This window comes from Suncus etruscus, chromosome 4, assembly GCF_024139225.1.
Source record: "Suncus etruscus isolate mSunEtr1 chromosome 4, mSunEtr1.pri.cur, whole genome shotgun sequence".
Lineage (NCBI taxonomy): Eukaryota > Metazoa > Chordata > Mammalia > Eulipotyphla > Soricidae > Suncus > Suncus etruscus.
Window position 1 is genome coordinate 93,005,629 of NC_064851.1, and position 27,995 is coordinate 93,033,623.

General features: G+C 36.3%; 1 protein-coding gene across 1 annotated transcript; it reads right to left on the reverse strand.

Annotated features, from left to right (window-relative positions):
• Positions 1-729: 729 nt before the first annotated feature.
• Positions 730-27,807, reverse strand: SERINC1 (serine incorporator 1). Its single transcript, XM_049771119.1, has 10 exons — positions 27,648-27,807; positions 16,440-16,601; positions 13,369-13,538; positions 7,587-7,666; positions 7,115-7,252; positions 6,445-6,614; positions 6,246-6,336; positions 4,007-4,151; positions 3,679-3,909; positions 730-2,176 (listed from the first exon to the last, which is right to left on the reverse strand). The coding sequence occupies exons 1-10, from the start codon at positions 27,684-27,686 to the stop codon at positions 2,041-2,043; spliced, it is 1,362 nt and encodes a 453-aa protein (XP_049627076.1). The 5' UTR covers positions 27,687-27,807; the 3' UTR covers positions 730-2,040.
• Between the last annotated feature and the right edge of the window lie 188 nt (positions 27,808-27,995).

Consider the following 27,995-nt stretch of genomic DNA (forward strand, 5'->3'; position numbering starts at 1 on the left):
CCGAAATAAGAACAAGACAAAGCACAAAACAAACAAAAAAAACAAACCAAGGAACAACAACAAAAAATTAATTTGTGCCTTTTTTTTTTTTTTTTGCCAAGGCACAGTAAATATTGGAGAAATTAGAAATTCCCCTGGCTTAAGAGATACAGGGTTTCTCCACCCTTGAAGCATATTGTCATGGGAATAACTACAGGCTCTGTACATACAATTTTTTCTCTCCTCTATGTCCTTTTGTGATGTCTGGAAACTTTCTGATCAGTCATGGATGATAAAATCAGGCTTCTGTAACTAGGATCTTGGTATTTGCACAGGTCATAGGATGGAGCCTAGAATGGAGTCTTTTAAAGACACTTTTTATACTGAAGGCACATTGAGATCTAACTTCAGAGGGATCAAATGGTAATAACATCTTTAAACACTTCATCAGTTTGGGGCTTGAGTGATAGGACAGCAGATAGGGTGTTTGCTTTGCATGCAACCAACGGAATTGGATCCTCGACAACTAATATGGTCCCCCAAGTGTGTCATGGAGTAATTTCTGAGAACAGAGTCAGGAGTAACCCTTGAGTACCACTGGGTGAAGCCCTCAAAACAGAAACAAAAATCATTTTTTTCCAGTCAAAGAAAGGGCAGCTTATCCAACAGTACCAATTTATTTTATACAGAATAAAGTAGGTGAGTTACTCCCAACATCTAAATTTGAGTTATTTAATAAATAACAACACATATTTGCTTGAAATTTATTTATTATATAGAACTGTCATTCAAAACCATGGAACAACACAGTATCAATACAATAAAAGGTGGGGAATTAATGTGAATTATATTTATATTAATAAATACCTTAAAAGAAGCAAAATATTTTAAGTTACTAATAACACAGGTTACTAAGTTTTTTAAGTTAACATACTGCTTGATTTTTAATTTGAAGTTAGAATATATATATATATATTTCAATTAGATGGCAGCAAATACAAAAGCACTTAAACATGTCTTATTCTGTATACTATACTGAAAGCAGGAGTTTATTCTACAGCATTTCAACATTCTCCTGTCCTCAGTTTATGGGTTTACAGGCAGAAGGCATGCTGGACACCAGCAATCCACATCACAAACTATACCACTAATATGTGAAATCTATTATACACGTAATTTGAACAAAAATTATTTTTGAACACCAAAAAGAATGCCAGCTATTTTTGGCAGACTTGAAATTTCCTAGTTTGGTCACTATCAGAGCTGTTTTTCTGTTTCAGTCTGTCTTTTTTATTTTAATGTGAAATGGACAATTTTTAGCTAAGCACCTACTATAGCCAACTATTTTGTGACCTCAATTAGTCAAAATTTGACTAATTTTCAAAACTTTCAAACTGAATTCAATGAACTTTCTTAAACTCATGATTATTCCCCCCTTTCAGAATCTTTATCATCATGACACCATTCCTTTCCAGTAAGCATTATAATCTAATTGGATATCAATTTAGTATATGCCACTAGTTGGACTTCCTTATTTTGAAGGCTCTGTGCCTCGATCTCTAGGCATAATTGCACTGCTTTCCATCAAATACTCCTAGCTTATGATCCTATCTTCCCAAAATCTGGAAAGATTTTTCAGATGACCAGTATTTAAGTGACTTATTTATACAACTGTAGAACCAACACATTCACTGCAATCTACAGTAGGGCAAGGCATCAAACTTCACACAGCAATCTACTTCCTCATACTTTCTTAAAACAGCTTAAAAATCAAACTTGTAAGTTTTCTTTTACTGTTTGACAGACCAGAAATGAAACTAATCATATCCACTTTTCTAAACCACGACCATAATCATAAAGCTCTTTGTGATTCATACTAACTCACCTATAATTGACCTTGGAGAAAGTAATGAAAAACCTGGCAAGCAGTAAAATCTAACTCATGCCAGAACATTCAAGGAGTTACATGAGTAGCACACACATATATATCTTTACAAAATATATGAATACTGTTAAATTCAAACAAACAATTGCAGAGGAACTTTCATGCCAGAGTCCAGTTCAGTCAAAATCACGGTTTGTAAGAACTAATGGAGCCACTAGTGTCCAAACATACAGCACAATGCCAATCCAACTAGAAGAGATTTTCACCCAGACAGCTGTCCACTGACTTTTCATTTCATGTGAAGGTTCATACCTAAAATGTTTAAAAGGAAGAAGTTGGACTATTAGCAATCAAGCTACTAAGCTTCATGCTTCAGAAGTATTCTTTGTATAAAAGTTACGGTAACAGATGATTGCTGAACTTACCTGTTGCCTTGCTTTCCATACTACTTCAATGACTAATGTAACAGTAAAAAGTAATTTTTTCTTTAGGGAAGTAAATACACAGACTCTATTGTAGCATTTTTTTTTCAATAAGGATATCATACTGGGGTTTTCTATGTATTTTGACTTATTTATTAAATAGCAAGGAAATGAACTGCGACTTCTGGGTAAGGAAATTCATAAAAAATAGCGTTTATTCAAAATATATATAGGGAACCTTTCCCTCACTCTCTGCTTCCACAGATCTGAGTTAAAGAAGCATATTCCAAATTGAGCAGGTATTTTTTAAGCAACTTTTATGTAAAGTAGAGCCTGATAGCCAAAACTGAATTATTCAGAACTATTTGGACTCAGACTTCTATTTTTTTTTGTTTTGTTTTTTTGTTTTTGGGCCACACCCGTTTGACGCTCAGGGGTTACTCCTGGCTATGCGCTCAGAAATCACCCCTGGCTTGTGGGGACCATATGGGACGCCGGGGGATCGAACCACGGTCCGTCAGACTTCTATTTTAAAACATTCAAAGTTGTCAACAAAGATACCGTTTACTATATTACATTATTATTATTATTATTTTTTTTTGGTTTTTGGGTCACACCCAGCAGCTCTCAGGGGTTACTCCTCGCTTATGCTCAGAAATCACTCCTGGCAGGCTCAGGGGACCATATGGGATGCCGGGATTCGAACCACCGACTTTCTGCATGCAAGGCAAATGCCTTATCTCCATGCTATCTCTCCGGCCCCTATATTACATTATTTTAAAAAATATTTTATTAGATAAAATACAAATGTCTCTCTAAGAAATGTAACATAAAATTTTAATGTTAAAGATTTAGATATTCTGGGGCCGGAGAGATAGCATGGAGGTAAGGCGTTTGCCTTTCATGCAGAAGATCGGTGGTTCAAATCCTGGCATCCACAGGGTCCCCTAAGCCTGCCAGGAGTGATTTCTGAGCATAGAGCCAGGAGTAATTCCTGAGCGCTGCTGGGTGTGACCCAAAAACCAAAAAAAAAAAAAAAAAAAAGATTTAAATATTCTATTAAATTTTGGTTTTTGTTAAAGAATTAATCTACATTTCTTACACTTGATTTCTAACTTCATTAACTTCATTTAACTATAAATTTTGAAATATATTAGAGGTCTCCAAACTTATCAATACCCTGAAAAATTGCCTTGGTTTCATCCCAACTGACTGAACCAAATGATCCTTACGTGGGAATTGCTTTCATTATTTCACTTTGTTTTAGTTTTCAAGAATTTACTGATATTTAGTGAAGTTACACTGTACTCTATATATCCCTCATGTTCTGCAATGGGATAAGGAAAAGCATTCAAATTTTCCATAAGCAAAGTTTTCATAAATTATAAATACCTGTACCAGTTGGTAAGAGTCATCATGATATAAAGTGAAGCCAGGAAAAGCATAAAGTGAAAGAAGGAATAACTGTAAGTAACACCATCTCTTTCATTATCTAAAGCTCGGTGAACATCCTCTCCATCCTCCAGGGATCCATCACTTCGAGCTCCACCATCGTCTATTAAAGTTGATTCATCACTTGTAAGAGTCAGTTTATTAACCTGACTGTTGTTTGAAGTGCGTATACTATACAAAAGAGAAGACAGAGGTGAAAAAGAGCTTTAAAAAAAAAGATGCATAAATACAAAACTGAAATTATTGAAAAAGAATTCCCACATCTTACCTTGAATAAAACACACACAGTAAAAAGAGAATGAGTCCTATAATGCCTTGAGCATGCCACCACTGGACAGACTGTCCTTCCTTTGGAATAGAGCTTGTTGTATTATAGCCAATTATGCTCAGGAGACTTGGGTTGCAATTTGTTTCTGTAATATAAATTAAGGTAAACTTAGAACAGTATACAGATTATTTTCAAGGCATAGTTCTTTTAAACTATATCCTTGAAACTTCAGACTGTTTTGTTGAAAGGCATACAACTGTGCTGTCAGACAACCTATATTTATAAAGTGAGTGTCTTTAATTAATTTTGTCTTACTGGGCCACACCAGGCTGTGCTCAGGATTTATTCCTGCTCTGCATCTAGGGATCACTCCTGGAAGAATTTGGGGAACCATATGGAGTGCCAGGGATTAAATGCAGGTTGACTTCATGCAAGGCAAGTGCTGTATCTGCTGTACTACTATTGCTCCAGCAATCCAAGACCTTATAAATTGTATGGTGCTACTCAATTCTCCCAAAAGCTAAATCATTTCATTTTCAACACTATGTGGAGCTATTTTTTTTTTTTTACCTGATGAGAAAATAGGTGAATATTAGATGACTTCTATTAAAACACAAATGTGAGTTTAACTTAAAATTCAGATACTTTAAACCAGGGGTCTCAAACTCAATTTACCTGGGGGCCACAGGAGGCAAAGTCGGGGTGAGGCAGGGCCGCATAAGGGATTTCGCTTACCAAATATTCGCAATAAAAAACCGCATTTGTAAAAAGAAAAAAAAAATCGAAAAAAATCTAATTAAACATTTGCATACCCCAAACGAAATTGCTTGGAGTATGCGAATGTTTAATACGATTTTTTTCTTACTAATGCAATATTTGAAGGAGGGCCGCGGGCCACAAAATATTGTACGGAGAGCCGCAAACGGCCCACGGGCCAAGTTTGAGACCCCTGCTTTAAACTAATGTGAAGTAACAACAAACTTTTTGTTTCATTTTGTTTGCTTTTGGGCCACAGCCCATTGACGCTCTGGACTCCTGGCTATGCACTCAGAAATTGGTTGTGGCTTTGGGGGACCATTTGGGATGCCAGGGATCGAACCCATGTCCGTCCTGGATCAGCCACATACAAGGCAAATGCCCTACTGCTCCTACTGCTGTGCTATCGCTCCAGACCCCGTAACAAGTTTTTGTGAAACTCCCAAGTTGTCAAAGTACAGTTATATAAGGAAAATCATTTGAGTGCTTTTCTAAACACTTTGTAGTCATGACTAAATAAGAATATACAATCAATAATGCTCATTCTATTATTTTACTCCTCAGCTAGTGTTGGGCTGGCAAATTATCACAAAGTATACAATGTATTTATTACATATTCACTAAGATGCAATATCCCCCCCCAGAGATACAAAATTATTACTGAATTGTTAATATACAAAGCCATCTGGAAAGAATCTTTAAAGTCAATTATTAACATTTATTTAAAACACCAGGGAAGAGCTGCAGTGACACTCCGGAGCGTAGGGTATTTGCAAAAGGCCGAGCCAGATCCTATCCCCAGCATTGGCAACCCATATGGTCTCAGAGCCTGCTAGGAGTGATTTCTGAGCACAGAGCCAGGAGTATCCCAAGTGAAGGCAGGTAAAGCCCCAAAACCAACACTTCCCCCCAGAAAAACAGGGGAAAAGTTAAGAAATTTTTTCTAGTATAGTAATATAAACAAAAAATTAAATACTTTTCTTCAATAAGTGACTTATCATCTATGTAATTATAAATGTAATGAAATCAAATGCAAATATTATTCTATAATTTTTAATGAGATAATTTTTCCCTTTTCAAAAACAGTACTCAATTTCTCACTGATATTTATTAGGTTCTATTTTCATGGAATATAATGTTATTGGCCTATGAAAAGATTAATTACAAAGTTCAAGTATAATCACTGGTGGTATGGGAAAAAAATAAAAACTATTTTTGATTACAAGAAAATTAAGTGTCTATATAGCTTTTATTTCTTGGTACCATATGTACTGGATAAATTAAGTATAGATCTTATAATCTGCATATAATTTATAGCTCTTTTTTAACCAAGAACTGAAACCAAAAGTTAAGCATAACATCCTACAGATGTAAATAGTATTTTTATGTTATATTCCTCTAAGAATTTAAATGGTATAACTATGTTAATGACCATTTTTTAATAAAAAGTTTAAAATTAAAAACCCATACAAATAAAGCATACCTGGCTCATTGGTCATAGCAGACCACGTCAAATACATTGTATAAATGGTAATTACTGAAGACTGTAACAATCCAGATCTTGGCTGTGATTCCTAACCAAAATAAACACAAAAAAAATCATACAACACAGGTATCATTAAATATTCAATATTTTAAAATATTAAGAGATATTTTGTAAAACAATGATCTACAGAACATACTTGAATTTTGGGAAGTATAGACATTATAGAAGCACCAAGGCAGAGCAGCATGTTGACACTGATGAAAGCTTTGTTTTCTGAACAACTGGCTGGATGAGTGTAGTAAACAAAGAACAGGACGATAGCAACTAAAGACAGCAAATAATTCATTGCTGTAGCAGATAATAAAGCTGTGAAAGAAACATAATTGGAAAATTAGATTCCATCACAAATAATGAAATTAAGCATAGATTTCATTAAAAGATCAATCTTAATGAAAAAGTAGATAAATATGTATGTATGTATGTATCTATGTATGTATGTATGTATGTATAAATTTGTGGTTTGGGAGCCACACTGAGCTAAGCTGTGGCACTACACCTAGTTCTGTGTTCAGGGGTGCTGGATGGTATTTGAAGAGCTGGTGGGATAGGGAACAATTACACAAGGCCAGGAATAGACCAACATTGGTAACATGAAAATATTTGAACTATCTGTACTATCTCTCTAGCTTATATTAGATGGAAGGGTTTCTTTAGGGCAAAAGTAGGTAGTGCTTAGGACTTACCCTGGCTCTGGCTCAGGAAATCAAAATGGTCCTTTGTACCAGATTCCACCACATGCACTGCAAGCTCCTATATAATCTTTCCAGCCGTCAAAACTCAAAGAAGTTTTGTAAGAGAAATCTTACCTGCATACCAGCACCTTGAGTTCCCTTCTTCCATTTTTTCAACCCATGATTCATTCCAAGAGTGGGCAAAATCAATAAGTAAGACCAATTGTATAAGGATGAAGCAAAATGCGCCTGCCATGCCTACATAAAACCACACTGAAAGAGAAAAAATAAACACCAAAAAATGAATAAGTGATGGCTGAGTTTTTATAACTTAATTTTTACAATCAATATACAAAAGGGATTCTGTTGTTACTTTATTAGCAGAAAAATGCGAATCAAAAAAACGGTAAGTAAAATATCTCACAGCAGTGAGAAAGGAATAAATAAAGGAAACTATTTTCACTGTTGGTAGAAATGCTGTCTAGTTCAGACTGTATGCAAATAGGTAAGGAGAGTTCTTTAGAAAAAAAAGGTAAGCATCTCAGAGTGACCCAGTGTCCACTTCTTGACATCTAACCCTCCCATTATTCAAAAAATTATTTCTTACCAGTAGTAAAAGTTCCTTCTGGAATGAAGAAAGCCCCAATAATAATTGCAATTGCTGCAGCAAATTTAAAGAACCAGAATCTAAAAGAGAATATAATTTTTATAGACATTAATAGTTTCAAAATTTAACAGCTTTAAAAATAGCTCCATGACCTATTTTTTCCTAAATAACAGTAAGTATGAACTGTTTTGTGAACTACATTAGGACAGATCTAATTCACTGTGATAAAAAACATAGTAACAATTATATATTTTACAAGTTAACTTTACATAAGTGGAAAAAAGTTTAGAGTAGTTTTAAGAAGGCATTCCATATCCACATCCCAGAGCCTCTGCAATTTAAATGGCCCAGCTTGACAGCCTCATAACTAATTGCAGAAGAGATGCTAATCCAAGTTAATAAAACTCACAGGTAGGGGCCCAGAGAGATAGCACAGCGGCGTTTGCCTTGCAAACAGCCAATCCAGGACCAAAGGTGGTTGGTTTGAATCCTGGTGTCCCATATGGTCCCCCGTGCCTGCCAGGAGCTATTTCTGAGCAGACAGCCAGGAGTAACCCCAGAGCACCACGGGGTGTGGCCCAAAAAAAAAAAAAAAATCTCACAGGTAGATATGTCTTGAACCTAAAATTTCTGGGTCCTCCTCAGGAAGGAGGCCTACTAAGAATCGCTCACTAGGCTCAATAATCAAAAACATTACCACAAAAGGCTCAGCTAGCAGTAAGCAAATCAAATCCTCAAACAAAAAATTAATCACAGCATTGTGAGATATAACAATCTTCACAAATTTTACTGGGTTACTTTTTAATAATTCTACTTATTATTTTGTTATAACAAGCAATATAGAATAAATTACTTTGTGCATGCCAAGAGGGCAGATTTGGGAAATGGGGTGGGAAACTAGGACAATATCTGGAGGGAAGGTCACACTGGTGGTGGGACTGACATTGGAACACTGAAAGGCCAAAATAGTTGTATTGTGAACAACTTTATAAACTACAGTGTCAAAAATAAAAAAATAATTTAAATGCTTCAATTAATTAGTAATCTGGGGGGCAACCATACCAAATTTCCTAAGTCCCTATTTTCTCTCCCCATGTTTTTAACAGTTAATTAGATATTCACCACATTAATTATGGTATCTCCAGCAAGCAGCAACGCCAAGAGGTTTGAGAGGAATATCAGCTTTCTATGCATCTGATATTAGCAAGAAAAACCTTGGATATGGTGACTGTGCAACCAATAGATCTGCCTTATTCCCTCAGAATGGTGGTGAGGGACCAAGAATGCACTAAACTGGACAATTACCAATAAAAGAGAGTTTAAAAAGGCCAACTCCTGAGAGGGAGATTTTAGCATGTTAAGTGATGTTAAAAAAAAATAAGGAAAACTTTTGAGTCAAATAGAGAAAAAATAAATAGAAAAGAAAGTATATTATATAAATTAATTTGGGGGGGGCCACATCCAATGATGCTCAAGGGTTACTCCTGGCTATGCGCTCAGATATCGCTCCTGGCTTGAGGGACCATATGGGACTCCAGGGGATTGAACCACAGTCCATCCTAGATCAGCCACGTGCAAGGCAAACGCCCTACCACTGCGCCACTGCTCTGGCCCTATATGAATTAAATTTTATAACTAGTATTCCACAAAGAGAATAAAGGAAATTTTTCAGAAAACTTATTCTAAACTATATTAATGAGAAAATTCCAAAGTCTGTTAATTTTTGGACATATTAACTTCCTAAAGCTAATGAAAGCAGGCGTTATAGAAAGACCTTATCCAGGAAAGTATTAAAGATTATCAGAGGATTTCTCAGCAGAAATCCTACTAGAAGAGAGTAAATATTAGTGAGGAAAGCAAAAAAGAGCACTCAGCAGTTATCTATCAGATATAAAGGAAAAAAAAAACATTTTCCCAGAAAAACACACTATCAGGAATTCATAACAGACCTACAACTCCTACCAAAAAAAGAAAAGGTAAGAGGAATTTAAGCAGAAATGATGACTGAGTAAGTGATATGAATATAACCAAACACACTATGTAAAATAAAGATACAAATTTTGAAAACTCTTAATTCTTTGATAGTATAGTATGCTAAATAACTATCTAATGACATATGTCAGGTAAATGTAAAAGGTTAACTTAAAATTATTTTTTAAAAAATAGCTATATAATCTGTTAGTGAACACATTATTCAAAGGGTTAATTTGAAATAAAATATGGAAAAGGAGGAATAAATGAATGCAGTTTTTGTACACGATCAAAGTTAAGCTTATAGTACTTATTTATATGGGGGATAAAGGGGCGCCTTCCCTGAAATTCTTGGCTAGGGGCAAAGGGTGGTGTGATAGGATGCACTCAGGGTCCACTGGTGGAGGAAGGGTGATGTGGTGATGAGAAAGAACCTGACTCAATGTATATCTGAAATTCAACTATGAAGAACTCTGTAGAATCAAAATTGTTTCAATAAAATAAAATAGAAATAACATAATTTTAAAAGCATTATTTTAAAATTCCATTTAACAGTAATAAGACAGAACTTCTTCTCAAGTACACATGGAATAATACTCTCTAAGACAGTTCATCTAATAGAATATAAAACAATCTCAGCTAATTAAATCTAAGCAAATATCATACTAAAAATATTTCTGAACCACAGTAGAATGAAACTAAAAATAGCAGGCAAACAAAAAAATATGCAAGCATGTGAAAACTAAACAGACTACTGAAAAACCCAGGGGTCCAAATAAATAAGAGAACTGGCAAATAAGAAAAAAGTTTCAGAATACAAAAATGGAAGATGGGACACAAATGCAAAGACTACTGCAAAAGCAACTAAATCAAGGGAAGTTTAAAATAAAGGCTATGTGCTTCTTTTAAAAAATGACTAAAATGTGAACCTAAATTTAAATTTCAAGTTCTAGGGAAAAAGACCCTAAAGTTAGCAGAAAGGGAAAGGCAAAAAAAAAAAAAAAAATCAGAAAAATATAGCTCAACAAAATTAAACTATATTTCAAAAATTGGACATGAAACATCAGACACAATCTAGCACTATGAGACTATTATGAAGTACTATAAAATAAAATAGCACAGAAAATATAGATTGAGTCTTATAAACATAAAACCTTTCAAGATTGACTAAGAAATAAAAATTTTAACACCATCAAATAAGGAGACTCAGTAAGAAAAAGAAATCCAGAGTGATGGCATTGGTAGGTACAGCTTTTGCCTATGGCATGCAGCCAATCCAGGACCAACCTGATCCCTAGCATCCCATGTGGTCCCCATGAGCGATTTCTGAGCGCAGAGCCAGGAGTAATCCCTGAGCGCTTGCTGGGTGTGGCCCAAAACCAAAACCAAACAAAAAAAAATTCCAACACAGAAAGCCAATGACCAGTTTCACTATTAAGTTCTAACAAACATTTAAAGAAAAAATGATTATCGGCAAACCTCAAATTAAGTTATCGGCAAACCTCAAATTAAGTGAAGATGAGAGGGCACTTCCATAGTTATTTTACAAGTCCATCATCACTCTACTACCAGGTGAAATAACACAAGAAAACAAAATTAACCAATTTCCCTGAAATACGTGTACTTTTCAACTAACTTTTAGCAAACCAAATTAAGCACATTGAAAAGACCACATATAATGACTATAAGTAGGAGTTTTTGTGGGTTTTTTTTTTTTTTTTTTGGTTTTTGGGTCCCACCCGGCAGCGTTCAGGAGTTACTCCTGGCTCCATGCTCAGAAAATTGCCCCTGGCAGGCACGGGGGACCATATGGGATGCCGGGATTCGAACTTCCATCCTTCTGCATGAGAGGAAAACACCTTACCTCCATGCTATCTCTCTGGCCCCTACAAGTAGGAGTTTTATTCTTATTTCAATACATGCAAATCAGTGTGATAACTAAAAAAACATAGTGTTTTGTTAGTAAATTCAGGAAAATCATTTGGTAAATACAATCTTACCTGATAAAAACAAAACAAAAAAAAATGAGTGAACATGCCAAAGCCTTGTACAATAAACTATAACTACTATCATTCTCAGGGTTGCAAGATTACAATACAACCTTCTAATCAAAAGTCAGGAGCAATAAGACAAAAAGACAGTGGAGAAGGTAAGGCACTTGCTTTGCAAGCAGCCAACTTGGGTTCAAACTGGCACCACATGGGGGCCCTACACCCTGCCAGAAGTGATCCTCGAACATACCCAGAATAGTTGAGTGTGGTTCCCCCAAATCAGTGGTCCTCAAACTATGGCCCGCGGGCCACATATTGTATTTGTATCTGTTTTGTTTCTTCATTGCAAAATAAGATATATGCAGTGTGCATAAGAATTCGTTACTAAGTTTTGTTTTTACTATAGTCAGACCCTCCAATGGTCTGAGGGACAGTGAACTGGCCCCCTGTTTAAAAAGTTTGAGGACCCCTGCCCCAAATCAAAAATAAAATCAGGATCAAGACAAAGATTCTCACTTTTAATTAATGCAATACTTAAAAGTCCTAGCTAAAGTAATTAGGTGAGACAAAAAAAATAAAAGGCATTCAATAATCGAAAATTTTTGAGTACAAATAAGAGTAAAATTATTTACAGATACTTAGATTTTCTATTTAACAAAATATCTTAAAAAGAAATGAGACGGGGCCAGGCGGTGGCGCTAAAGGTAAGGTGCGTCTGCCTTGCCTGCGCTAGCCTTGGACGGGCCGCAGTTCGATCCCCCGGTGTCCCATATGGTCCCCCAAGCCAGAAGCAACTTCTGAGTGCATAGCCAGGAGTAACCCCTGAGCGTTACCAGGTGTGGCCCAAAAACCAAAAAAAAAAAAAAAACAAAAAAAAAGAAATGAGACGTCACATTTCCAACAGTTTCAAAAATAAATTTTTAAAATACTTATGAATATAAATGAATAATAAAAAAGAAATCCTGATGTGAAACATGTATAATGATGATAGTATAGGAAACTAATTAAAGAAACTAGTTTTCATTCTATAAAATCACATTAAGAAATGTTTTTTGGGCTGGAGAGATAGCATGGAGGTAGGGGTTTGCCTTGCAATCATAAGGTCTGTGGTTCGAGTCCCGGCATCCCATATGGTCCCCTGAGCCTGCCAGGAGCGATTTCTGAGCATAGAGCCAGGAGTAACCCCTGAGCGCTGGCGGGTGTGACCCAAACACCAAAAAAAAAAAAAAAAAAAAAAAAAGAAATATTTTAATAATAATGTAACATAGTTACGTATGTTCAAAAACATTCTTCCTGTATTTAATAGTGTATGGGGGAATATTAAAAAGAAGATAAAACTTAAAACATCTAAACTGAGTACTAAGAGTGCTGTTTATTATTAAGGTAGCAGACATTAAAATTTCTATGTTGCTCCATGAGTTAGAAGTATTCTATTCAGGAATAGCTATTTATTTTCACTACACTCTCATTAAGTGAATTAAATTAAATTTTAATGAGATTTATCTACCAAAAACTAAGAAGAAATGAAAGAATAAAGTGATTATTAGTCACAGAGCTTGCAGACTCTCTTTTGGGGATAGAACAAATAAAACTATGCTTCAGAGACTGTATTATTAAATGACCAAGACTACTCATACACATTTAACAATGTCTAGGAAGTTTGACAATTCTGTAGAAAGAGACAAGAGGCTTTTCTTTACCTTTCATTCATAAAAAACAAAACAGTTAAGTTCTGAATTACACTTTAAAATTTATTTAGCTAGACTCAAAATTACAGGAAAAATATGACCAGGTTTTCATATAATTGTTACAAAACCTACCCATTGTGGACTGCAGCTCTAGGGTCACTGCTACTCTTCACTTTGATCATTAGCAGAGAGAGGAGAAGATAGAACATAGCCAAGCCAAAGCACAAGCGGTAGACGGCTTTATAGCCAACCAGAATATTACAAGGGACAACACCTTTCTCGTTCTCACAGAATCCAGGAATCTACAAAAACAAAGTTTGTGGTTTAGAATCTTTATTTAATAGACATAATTCTGTGTATTAAATAGTTACAACTTTTTAGAAAGTTAAAAGTATATTTACTGTTTATGCTGTACACGTATTCAAAGTAAACATATCCCCCATCATATGGAGACTAATATATCGCTGCTGCTTGACCCTGGGTCACACACACACACCTGGGGTGTGGTCTACTAGAAAATACACATTTGGCCTCACAGCACCAAAAAACTCAACTTTATTCTTTACCATACAATTAGCCACTTTGTCTTACTGTAACTTACTAATGTGAACATATGAACTGCGGAAGTCAAACCAAAACTGACTACTTAAACTTGCAGTTATTCCAAACATTTTAAAACCTGCATTCACTATGACATATTGAACTGTTTTTATATAAAAATAAAACAAATTGCTATCGTTCTGGATCCTGAACTACATGTTTGAAGAGAAAAATGTAATCAATTAACATTTGAAGAATTATAGAGCATCTCACTCTAGTTATAAATAGCTTTTTTAAATTATGGTTTTACAAATCTAATGCTATTTAAATTCATTTTACATTTTAATTCCTTATTCTTATATGATATTAACTAGTCTGTCAACATACTTGCTGAGTGTGACTCAGTAATTTAACTTGGAAGCTTAAATATTCATATCAACTAGTCTGTCAGCATATTTTCTGAGTGTGACTCAATTATTTAACTTGGAAGCTTAAAAACTGATAACCGTTTCAGAATAACACAATGGAATAGATTACTCCTCCAAATTCTTTTAAGAAAAATACTAGAAGTGAAAATTATATATATTAAATGCATTAGAATTTTGCTAACATTAAAATCAATCAACATTTCAGAATATCTAACTACATTTTATTAATGAAGGTAGAATTTTTTATTTACTGAGCTGGTTTCCGATTCAGTCTATGTGTATAAAACCTTTTTTCTTTGGACTCATTTGAATCCTACATTTTCATCCCAGTTCAAACTTAATGGCAATATATACTTACCCATACTCAGTTACAACATATATAATAATAAATTACTGATTCCCTTACATGGAAACTTTACACTACACCTGGTCAATTTCCAGCATTAATTCAACCATCGATATTCAAATAAGCTTATCACAATAACAATACCTAATATTCTTGGCTTAACTAAAGCTAGATGTATTTTTTGCTCTATTGTTGCAAGTAATTAGTTCTGAGGATTATACATAATGCCAGAGTTCTGGCTACTGGAGATGATATTGTTTCTATACACCATGTACAGGTTGTGGAAAAAAAGTAATCTTGCACAGAAAGTAGAGATTCTATATATCACTTCTAGTCACAACTCATTTGTTGTTATGCATGGCATGGCTTTAAATAGCATAAATAGGTTGGGGAGTGGAATTCTTTTATGTTCCCAAAGTAGAAATGCTTCAGTATTTTTGATGAAAACTGAACCATTCTTATCTATGACCAATTAGACCAACAAAACTATAGAAATGTATTTTGCATGCTCCTTTCCTTATGCCAACAATTGACAACAAATTGAACATCCACATATGCCATGTACATACTAGTTATAAATTGCAAAAATCTCACTTCCTAAATTTTCACCGTTTTTTTCTCTGTCCCAAAGTCAACCTTTAAGCAACTAACTGTTTTCAAAATAGAAATTCAGACTGGAGAGAGTGGCTTTCATCTAGCAACTTGGGTTCATCTCCTGCATCCCTTATGGTCTTCTGAGCTCAGGAGTGATCCCTGAGTGAACAACAAGGAGGAAGTTCTGAGTATCCCCAGGTATGGCCCAAAAGCCAACTAAATAAAATAGAAGCCTTCTGACAAAAACAATCCTAACCTCAACTTTTCTCATCTTTCATTTGAATAAAGGTTATTTCTATATCCCTCCTATTAATACTTTATATGCCCTGTCAAACTATATCCCTATGTTTACTATTCTCAAAGTACAAATGATTCTTTTCCCATCCTAGAAAATTTATCCACAACTCACAGATTCCAGCTAAGAACTCATTCTTCATCATGAAACCTGAAAATAACAATTTATTCACATTAACTAGATCTCTTCCTGAGGCATCAAACAATGCATCTTGGCTTTCTTTTTTTCCATTTCTTCAGAGCTTTCCTTTTCTCCATCATGCACCTTAAGTATGCATTTTTCTAAAAGTCTGTATCTGATTATTCTTAATGTTACTTTCCTGATCGTCCTGCTTCCTGCCTTTATTTTTAAGATTTCCCCTTGATCTCAGAATATCTCTATACTGAATTTCATTTTTAGACTTATACAACCATGTTCTCTATGTCCACCTGAGTGGCATACTCCCTCTAAAAAACATGTCATAAACTAATAAACTTACTATTTTTTTTCAAATAAAATGCCTTTTTTTCCTCCTGGGTAATTTTCCTTCTACTTGTTTGAAATTAGAATCTTGTTTTATTATGTTTCAACAATCACATTTAAATATCACAGTAAATAAAGACAAATTTACATTCAAAAAATCTGCTTCAGGCCTATTATAAATACCTTGGCTACTTATTAGAACAATCTCCAGTTTCTATCAGGAACTCTTGTTAAAGTTTCAGGCCTTTCTTCTTTTCTCTTCATTCTGCTTACCATTTTGCAATTTGCACAGCAAAAGTTCTACTCTTCTGTTGGTTGGGTATCTTTCTCTGTGAGACCCACTAAGATTTTAATATTTACTTGGCCAGAGTTACTTGATTCCTCTGATTATAACATGTTTTATGTGTCACTTTGACTTCCCTAAGAGAGTAGGAGCTTCTATAATAGTAATCATATATTATTTTTACTATGTACAAATAAGTTTTAATTTGTAAGCATACCACACATTGAAACAATTTAAGAAGAAAAAAAGACACACCTTATTCAGTTGTTCTTCCATTCCTGGTATCAACATTACACAAGCTACACATACTCCAACAAGCAAGAAAAGTGCATAGATCAACCGAGTTACGGTGGAGTTGTTTCCACTAGGGCAGCATCGGCAAAGCAAACATGGAGCACTGCCACACAAGCATGGTATCTGGGAAAAAGAGAACCAAATATCAGTGAGGCTTAAAGAAATAGTAAAAAGTTACACTTTGATCATCAAAAAAGAAAGTAACTACCAGCAGACAGACATGTGCTTCGTTCACATATATTATCTAAAAACTAAGAAACAGCAAATTATTTATAAAAAAAAAAAGTGCTTAACTCTCTATCAAGCAAAATTAATACAATGAGTTTAAATAATCAAGGGAAAAATCAGTAGCAATTTAAGTCTAGTTTAAAAGAAAAATAAGAGGGCTGGGGATGTAGCTCAGTGAAGGACTACACACCTGCCCAGACAAACTTAGATGTATACTATGATTGCCTGAGGGACAGCTCAGTAGACAAGTGGATGCTTTGCATACAGGAGGTCTGTGATTGGATCCCCAGTATCCAGTGGTCCCATGAAAAGACCACTGATAGTGTAGGACCCCTCCCAAAAGTAAAATATTCATGATTACAAATTCTATCACTGACTCTTATTATCCTTTAACTCTCAGAAATGACATTAGTGAAGCCAGAAATTAAAAGAATTTTCAGATATCCAGAAGTGGAAAAATATAGTATCTTTATCCTTTACCCCTCTGGCTAGTGATAGTGATAATCCAATTACTATAGAAGTACGTAAAATAAAAAAAATCAATAGCTGGGGCTAACTTTCTTCAACAAAATTCCATTCTAAACAAGTAGCACACACAAGAGAACACTGATAGGGACCATCAAAAGAAACTAACATAAGAATCAGCATAATCACCAAACCATAAAACTATAGGATATTTTAAATATGGTCAAACTAGGATACTTCAGTCAGAAAAGGTGAAAAGAGGAAGAAGGCAAACAAAAAGTCTAAAAACCACAGAAAAGTATTATAATAAGTGCTAAAATAACTTCATTTTGTTCAATGTTGCTTATTTCTAACTAGTTGTGGGAGTAGTAGGTAGAAGAAATAACCAGCACTAAAGTAAATGAGTTTGTGAAGACATTTATCCAAGAGCTGCTCTCAGAATGTTATGTTGAAGTTACAGTTTCCAAAAACCTATCAAAGTTAAATATTAGAGAATAACCAATAAGATAGGAACAGAACTTCTTATAAGACAGGTAGTATGCAAATATGCAAGACACCCTAAGAAAAATAAAAAGAATCACATTATCTCAGATCAGTGGAATAGAGTTGAGTATTCAGAGACTGTTTCCCAGACATACAATAAATTAATCTTTGATAAAGGGCAAGAAACACAAAATGGAGCAAGAAAGTCTCTTCAACAACTGGTGCTGTGACAACTGATCAGACACATGCAAAGCTAACTCAGACTTCCATCTAATAGCATACCAAAGGTCAAATCCAAGTGAAGTAAAGACCTTGATATCAGACCCAGAAACATAAGATATATAGAAGAACACGTAGGTAAAACACTCTCTGACATTGAGATGAAAGGTATCTTCAAGGAGGAAACATTACAGTCCAAACAAGTGGAAGCAGAGATAAACAAATGGAAATATATTAAACTGAAAAAGCTTCTGCGCCTCAAATAAAATAATGACTAGGATTCAAAGGCCACCCACAGAATGGGAGAAACTACTTACCCAATACTGATCAGATAAGGGGCATATAATATCTAAGATATACAAGATACTGACAGAATTTAAAAAATCTAACTATATCAAAAATTGGGAAGAAATTAACAGACACTTCCTCAAAGAAGAAATACAAAATGCCAAAAAGCACATGGAGAAAATCTCCACATCACTAATCATCAGGGAGATGCAAATCAAAACAACAATAAGGTACCATCTCACACCATAGAGACTAGCACACATAACAAAGAACAAGAACAATTAGTGCTGATGGGAATGTGGGGAGAAAGGAATTTTTATTCACTGCCAGTGGGAATGCTTTCTAGCCCAGCCTTTCTGGAAAACAATATAGAGATTTCTCAAAAACAGGAAATTATATGATCCAGCAATATCACTCCTAGGGATACACCCTAGAAACAAAAAAATCACAATACAAATATGCCTCTACACACCTATATTCATTGCAGTGCTAATTACAATAGCAAGAATCTGGAGACAACCAACATGCCTGACAACAGATGAGTGACTAAAGAAACTGTGGTATATATACACAATGGAATACTATGCAGCCTTCAGGTAAACGAAGTCATGGAATCTTCCTATACATGTATGAACATAAAAACTATTATTCTGAATGAAATAAGTCAGAGGGAGGGAGAGAGACACAAGGAAGATAGACATATCTGTGTCTATCTCACTCATCTGTGGGATGAGATAAGAAAAATAAAATGAGATTTATAAGAAAAATAAAAGACAGTATGGCAATAATACCCAGAGACAATACGGTTGAGGGCTAGAAGGACCGGCCCATGATATGAAGCTTACCACAAAGAGTGGTGAGTACAATTAGAGAAATAACTACAGTAAGCACACTATCATGACTATGGTAGTGAGTAAGAGAAATAAAATGCCTTTCTTGAATACAGGCAGGGGGTGGGGGAGGAAGGAGTTGGGGGTCATTGGTGGTGGGAAGGTTGTACTGGTGAAGGGGGGGGTAATACATTTTATGACTGAAAACCAACTACAAACATGTTTGTAATTATGGTGTTTAAATATATTATTTTAAAAAATAGGCCAAAAAAAAAAAAGAGAGAGAGAACGACTAGTCTAAACAAAGGTTAATTAATAAACTGAACTAATGACACTTTAAATTCTCTGGAGTTCTTACAAAAAAATAAATAAATAAAATCAGAACGTGATAACCTAGGACAGATCTTGGTTCAATCCCCTGCTGTCCCATATGGTGCCCCATGCCTGGAGTGATTTCTAAGCGCATAGCCAGGAGTAACCCCTGAGCATCACTGGATGTGACCCAAAAAACAAACCAAAACAAACAAACAAAAAAAATCACATTGGGGCCTGAGTGATTGGGGCTGGATTGGTAGCAAAGCAGTAGGGCATTTGCCTTGCACATGGCTGACCCAGGGCAGATGCAGGTTCAATTCCCCAGCATCCCATATGGTCCCCCAGCCAGGAGCGATTTCTGAGTGCAGAGTCAAGAGTAACCCCTGAGAGTTGTTGGGTGTGGCCCAAAATAAAACAAACAGCAACCAAAAAAAAACACATTACCTCAAACTAGAAAAAAAAAATCCAGAAAGAGAATATAAAAATCTTTGGGCCTTGCAAGCAGCCAATCCAGGACCTAAGGTGGTTGGTTCGAATCCCGGTGTCCCATAGGGTCCCCCGTGCCTGTCAGGAGCTATTTCTGAACAGACAGCCAGGAGTAACCCCTGAGCACCACCGGGTGTGGCCCAAAAACCAAAAAAAAAAAAGTCTTTAAAGATAGCAATTCAATAAAATAACTTGGTAAGAAAAGGAAATTGTGTGGTCAAAGAGACAACACAGAGGTTAAAGTGCATGCTTAAGACCTCGGTGGGATCATCTGCATTGTATACAGTACAATCCTCCACAGAACTGGCAGGAAAGATATTTGGTTCAGGTAGGAACAGCTTAAACCTCACCAAAAAAGAAAAGGTTAGAAGGAGCTTCCACTTATAAAGTAAAATAAAGTAATAACAAAATAATAATAATAAAATCAATAATAAAAATATTTATTATATATTATCTATAAAAATAATAAGTTCTGGTGGGGATGTGGAGAGAAAGGAACTCTTATTCACTGCTGGTGGGAATGCTTTCTAGCCCAGCCTTGCTGGAAAACAATATGGAGATTCCTCAAAAAAATGAAAATTGAGCTCCGTTATGATCCAGCTATAACACTCCTAGTGATATACCCTAGGAACACAAAAATACAATGCAAAAATAACCCCTTCCTCACACCTATATTCACTGCAGCACTATTTACAATAGCCAGACTCTGGAAACAATCAGGAGGCCCCTCAATAGATGACTGGCTAAAGAAACTGTGGTACATATACACAATGGAATATTATGCAGCCGTCAGGACTGGATGTATATGGAATCTATTATGCTGAATGAAATAAGTCAGAGGAAGATAGACAGACAAAGAATAGTCTCAATCATCTATGGGTTTTAAGAAAAATTAAGGACATTATTGTAATAATGTCCAGAGACAATACAGATGAGGGCCAGAAGGACTGGCTCACAATATGAAGCTCACCACAAAGAGCGGTGAGTACAGTTAGAAACATAACTACACTAACAACTATTTTGACTATCTTAAAGAGTGAGAAAAATAGAATGTCTGTCTCGAATACAGGCAGGGGTTGAGAAAGAGGGTGGTGATGGGAATGTTGCACTGGTGAAGGGGGTGTTCTGTTTATGAATAAACCCAACTACAATCATGCTTGTAATCATGGTGCTTAAATAAAGATTTTATATAAAAAATAATTGAAATAAAGTTTAAAACAAATGTCTTTAACAAAAAACAAAACAAACAAAAAAACATGATACAAAGAAATTGTAGGCCTAAAGAAAGAAATTAGGAAAAAAAGAAACAAGACTAAATAATAATCAAATTTAACACATAGCTTTTATGAACTGAGGCGGGAGGGAGTAGGATGATATAAAAACTTTTTTTTTTCCAGACAACAGACAAGGCCGAATAGTAATTTCTGAGGAAAGAGAGACAACCCCTATGGTTAGTCCATTTTTCTCCATTGGAGTGAGGAGCATAGGAGAGGATCTAAGTTAAAAGACCAGTCTACCTGAGGTGAGGAAACATGCTGGGAAAGAGAAGTTCTGAGAAGTGAAGGCTGTATCACAAGACTTTTGAGGATCTAGAGGCAAAGGCTTCAGATTAAGTCTTCAGCAAACTATGAATTAGTTTATGTTTCTGAAAAAAAGCCACCTAAAGTCTCTGGGGCAGAAAAGGTGAAAAGTTGTAACCCACAAGCCAAGAATGTGACTGACTGGGGTACGGTAGGGGTAGAAAAGAAATCAGCCTTAAGATTGCTCCAGTTTCATTTAACAAAAATCCTAAAGAAAACAACAAAAAGATGAAACTTTCTTCAAATAACTTACTCCTCTATGTACCAAAATAAGTCTCTAAAACAACTTTTTAACACACTTACGTATTTCAAAATACAAATATTTGTAGCACTGACTTAGATAAAATTATAATGCCTGACATTATTTTAAAAATCTGTAGGAATACAAAAAGAGAGTAAAAAACCTTAAAAAATAAAAACGAACTTAAAACGCAATCTATAATGTGGTATAGCAATACAACTATGCTTCATATGCTCAAGGTTTCCATTAACAAAAAATGTTAATGGAAAACATGCAAATAAAAGATCCAAACACATTTCTAGAAATAAAAAATAAAATGGAGTCAAAAATAGAAAGACATTACAGGGAAAAATTCATGGACCTCAATGTAGAACAAAAGAATTATACAAATGAAGAGATAATAAAGACCAGGGAAGAAGAATATAGGATAGGTGTTGTGAGACATCAAACACCTAATATTAACTAAACTGGATCTCCTGAAGGAGAAAAGCATTCTTTTTTGGGAGGAGGGGAGCACACCCGGTGATGCTCAGAGGTTACTTCTGGTCACGTGCTCAGAAATCGCTCCTGGCTTGGGGAAACCAGATGGGATGTCGGGGATCGAATCAAGGTCTGTCCAGGGTCAGACTGTGCAAGGCAAGCGCCCTGCTGCTCCAGCCCAGAGAAAAGCATTCTTTTGAAGAAATATAACAACTCAAATCAGATTCAGGTCCCTAAAAAGCAAAGATACCAGAGTATCTTAAAAACAGGTGCAAAATAAAAGCATATTAAAATAAATCATTTTTAGTAAGAAACAAGACAAAATTTAGTTATGAGTGAACAAAGTTATACACAGGAAAGTATCTTTCAAAATTTCAAACAAAATAAAGCATTTCAGACACAGAATAGATGCCCCCTTCAAAAAAGATCTCAATCTTGCAGACCTAACCTACCAAAATATTGAAGAAAATGAAATTTTACAGCAGATAGAAATCTGGATATGGGGCCAAAGAGCTTTGAGTAAGGTTTCCACCTTGCATGTGGCTGAATCAAGTAGGATTTCCAGCATCCATATAGTCCTAGAGCACCAAGAGGAGTGATTTAAAAAAGCAGAGCCAGGAGTAATATTGCCAGGTGACTCCCAGACCCCCACCAAACATGGAACTACCCAAAAGAAATCTTGCAAGCAATTGACCCAGGTCCAACAGGAGTATGTCCAGAGCATCACTGGGTCTGATCCAAAAACCCAAATAGTAATACATACATACATACATACATACATACATACATACATACATACATACATACATACATACATAAAGGGTTCATGTGGAGGGCTAAGGATGAGAAATAAAAAAATTAATACATTAATTCATACAATTTAAACAGGGCAAAAACTCCCAAGTAAAAGGCAAAGACAGGGAGCCAGACAATAAAGCAGCAAGTTGGAAAACAGGTAGGCTGCTAGTTCTCTACACAGCCAACTTGGGTTTGATCCCAGTACCCACCATTATGCTTTCCTAGCTCACCAGGAGTGGCCCCTGAATATAGAGCCAGAAAGAACCCAGAGCACCAGCACCAGCATATGTATCCCTAAAAACAAGGGAGAAAAAGGGGCGAGACAGTCACAGTGCCTTAAAAAAAAAAAAGTAAGATATAGGCTTGCTTGAGATTTTCATGGGCTTACACTATTATTTAAACACCGTGATTACAAACATAATTGTAGTTGGATTTTAGCATGAAAAGAACACCCATCTTCACCAGTGCAACATTCCCATCACCTCCCTGCTGCCTGTATTCCAGACATGCACACTTACACGCATACACACACATACGTACACACACATACGTACACACACACACACACATGCACGCACACTCAAGAAAATAGAAATTAAATAGAAAATAGAATTAAAGCCTTCATAGGAAAATGTAAAGCAGCGATTAAAATCACACAGCAAAACTCACAAACACAAAAAGGCACTTGGTGATACCCAGTGCCTCTCTGTAAATAAAGCTAAAGACAAAAGTGACAACAGATAAAGTAGTTAAAAAGTCCTATATTTCATTCTCCAATTTCTTACACTGGCAAATTAAGAGCATAAAAGTGGTCTCAACGAGAGTACTACAACATTTTGTACTGAATAATTCTTTATTCTGAGAGGCAGCCATATATACTGAGGAATACTCAGTAGTTTTCCTGCACCTATCTATTAGATGCACACAACGCTCTTCCCCAAAATAGTGACAAAGAAAAAAATGTAAGCAGACAATGCAACTGTCCTACAGGTACCATAAAAATATCTACTCAAGGGAATCTCTTTAGAAAATGCCTCTGATTAAAATTACTGCATTATATAAAAAGTGTTTACTTAACATTTTTTTTCCAAGATAGTTTTTACTGAAATTTACTTAGAAAGATGTGAGGGAAGAGAAACTTGTGTTCAAGAGAGAAACAGGCTTCTACAGAGTGAAAACAGGCAAGCAAAGAAATAGACAAGCAAGCAAGATACAAACCAGAGCCAACATCCTTTTTTTTTTATTTTGCTAGCTAACATCAATCTAAAATCCATTTGAAATGTGTTTAAAATTTTGAAAAAATTGTTCTTTTGTCTGTTCACTTATAAGCATACAGAGAAATTTACAAGAATATACAGAATTTTATCCTCACATTTTTAAAGGTGGGCAGTAAAACAGGATGTCAAAATGGCAGACTTTCTTATATAACAGGCAAAAAAATTGTTAAGATTTAGCCATTGAAAATAATCTATCTTATTCATATAAATGTTTTTAGCTAGATATGTAGAGTTAATTTTCCCATTTACAGATGATTCAGAGTTTAAAGTAATCACTAATGGAATCATAGCTTCCATGATGTATGTATGTAATATTCCAAATATTACAATCAATCTAATTCGGTCAGTAAACAGTAATTTAGCAATTCGGGGCCGGAGAGATAGCATGGAGGTAAGGCATTTGCCTTTCATGCAGGAGGTCATCGGTTCGAATCCCAGCGCCCCATATGGTACCCCGTGCCTGCCAGGAGCAATTTCTGAGCCTGGAGCCAGGAATAACCCCTGAGCACTGCCGGGTGTGACCCAAAAACCACAAAAAAAAAAAAAAAAAATTAGCAATTCAATTTCCATGCAGTAGTATTACACATAACATTTTAATTTTATACGTTAATAGTTAATTTTTTTCAAGTTGTTCTAAAAATTAGGGGGAAAATTAATCCTGGAAATTAGGAGCAAGAAAGAAGCTTGTTTTAATGAACCTAGTTTGGTTGTTTGAATATATTTGGAAAAATTTTAAATTTGTCAATACCTCTTAAGTAAACAATCATGACTCAGAACTGTGAAAAAATGATTTGTATATTGCAAAAGAAATTCCCCTTCAATGGCTATTAAACTGTACTAAAGCAGTTGATTAAGTCAATTAATAAACAATTATTTCAAAAGAGATCTTACCAGGGAGGAAAGAGAAAAGATTACCAGAAGTGTGCATAATAAAATTGATTTCTGGAGAAAAATAACCTTGAACCAAAATGACCGATTTAATCACCTACCCTCTCTGCCAGTTACATTAATTCATTTGCTTTTCTGGGCCATACCTGGTGACGCTAAGGGGTTACACGTGGCTATGTGTTCAAAAATCGCTCCTGGCTTGTTGGACCATATGGGACGCCTGGGGATTGAACCACGGTCTGTTCTAGGTTAGCATGCAAGGCAAATGCCCTACCATTTGACCACTCCGGTCCCCAATTACATTATTAAGGAGACTACCTCCTAATTACTAACCTTAAATTTTACCTCAAAAGTAACAGTGTGGGCCAGACTGATACTGCAGCAGTAGGGCGTTTGCCTTGAACTTGGCTGACCCAGGAGAGACCTAGGTTCAATCCCAGGCATCCCATATGGTCCCATAAGGGCCAGGAGCAATTTCTGAGCTCAGGAGTAAGCCCTGAGCGACACTAGTTGTGGCCCAAACCCCACCCCCCACCCCCCAAAAAGTAACAATGACAGAAAAAGCAATTTTATCTGGTTAATAAAGGTGGAGATGACACCAATGGGATTATGACTTTTCCATACTGTTCACTAAAGTATTTCTTTTATCTGAAATATACCTTTCAAGGTATCCTTAAAATTTTCTAAATGTAAGCCAGAGTGATAGGTCACTTGACTTACACAAGCCGAATCAGATTCAAACAAGCATCATCCAGGAGACTGAGGAAAGAGCCAGAAGTAATCCCTGCACACAGTCCTGTGTGGACCCCACCCCAACCCCCAATTCATTTTTAGGTGTGAGATGCTGGATATGAATCCAGATCACTTCACACAAATACTCTATTCTCTACATCGCTCAATCATATCCCAATAGTCTTAAAGAAAAAAATGTAACTATAATTAATCTGAAGACCTAAAAGGGTTAGTTCTTCATTACTCTGAATTCAGAAAAAAAAAAAATGCAGAACAACTATCACTTTGTTTGCAGATGTTGCTGGACTTTATGCCATACTCAGGAGTTCAAGAGTCATACTGTGCTCTGGGGACCAAAGGTGGTGTCAAAATTGAAATGGGCTCACTCATAGTACAGGGCAAGTACCTTAACCCTTGTACTATATTGCCTTTTAGAACTGAACTGTTTCCAAAAGAGATGCTAACTTAGGGCACAAAATCTGTCACAAGACAACTTAGACTGAGGGGTGAGAGAATCCAAACAACTGTATTGTAACCATGAGAACCATATATATAACAATTAAAAATGCCCCTTTGGTATTCAAAAACACAAAATAATTTCCTAATTTCTTACTGGCACTATTTTTCAAAAACAAAACAAAACAAACAAACAAACAAAAAAACTAAGGTAAAATTTTGTGCATGCCTAAATGCAAGAGAGATATAAGGCAGGCATGGTGTTGGGACAGGTTTAAGGAGCTCAGTGTACTTGCAGCCAAAACAAAAATATTTAGAAATGATATGAGGTATGTGTAAAATAGTCAAAACGCTGACAAATGTCGTAAGAAAGGGAGGCACCTGGAAAGTTAGACAATAAATTATTATAGTCAAACTTGCAGTTCATTAACTTCCAACCCAATTTCTTGCCCCAAACTAAAAAAATTATTAGATGTTAAGTCAAAGTTGAAATTCTGGGGGAGGAAGGGCGGCGATCGATCAAGAAATCGATCGATCGTACTGGGCCCATCAAGTAATGGTTTCGCTCTCAACAACATAATCTAACGCAGATGCACCCTGCATCGAATAAGAGAACATTAAGCATCCTGGATGTCAAGTCCTGATAAACCACGGGACGGACGGATGAATTTTCAGACAAAGAAATGAATTCTTGGAGAATCATGAGCACGTTCTTAGGCCATTCAGCGGGAGGGGATCCAGGCACTGCGCTAGCTAGATTTATTATTATTATTATTATTATTATTATTATTATTCCCTTTGCAACGGAATTCCTGCTCGACCGCCCCAAGTGGGGGCCAGGTAGGTCGTCGCAGAACAAAGACTGACTAACGTGACTCCCGGGATGACAGGGATGTTGCAGTCGGAGGAGGCCGGGGGAAAGGACACGGGGAGAGGCGCAACGCCACAGCCCTTGGGGAGACACAGAGCAAACTGGGGGGGGGGGGGGGGAGGGCAGGGAAAACGAGGCACAAGCGTTCGTGACGAATGCGTGGAAAAAGCCAGCAGCATTCATTCTTGCTTGCTTGTTTTCTTTCTTTCTTTCTTTCTTTTTCCTTTTCCTGTCTTTCTTTTTCTCTCTCTTCTTTCTTGACTTCATTCTTTCTTCCTTCCCTCCTTTTCTTTCTTCCTTTCTTCCTACAGGGATCATCCCCCATTTTCTAGCCCTATCCAAGGCCTGGAAGTCACAAGACTTGAGCGTAGTCGAGACTCAGGCAGAAAGAAAACAGGAAGAAAATGGGGCCGCCAGAGAGGCCCTCCCTTAGGGTGGGGTACCACAGTCTCGGCGCCCTGGAGCCAGCTCTTCCCTTTATTCTTCACTACTCGCGCTAAGACCCCGCAAGACCGCTCCAAAAATCACTTACCCAGCTCGCCAGGGAGCACAGCCCCAAAACGTTCCCCATGGCCCCGACGTCGCAGGGGAAGCCGAGGAGGCCGACAAGATGGAGCCAGCTGTCTCGCTCCCTGCCAGCCGACGCTTATTTACTATCCGCAGGCAACTTCCGGGCGGAGGCCGGCCCGCCCCTGACGTCACTTCCTGGAAGGCTGGGCGGGCCTGGCTGGGGAACGCAGTGATTTGCGCGTGCTCAAAAGCTCTGCCGCTGCTGCTCTAAATAGAATTTGTTGCTGCAGGCCCAGAGCAGCCGTTCTTTGTACTGCTGCCCCCACCTTAGTTAACCGGTTTAAAGAAAGGATTCAGAGCAGCAGCCCAA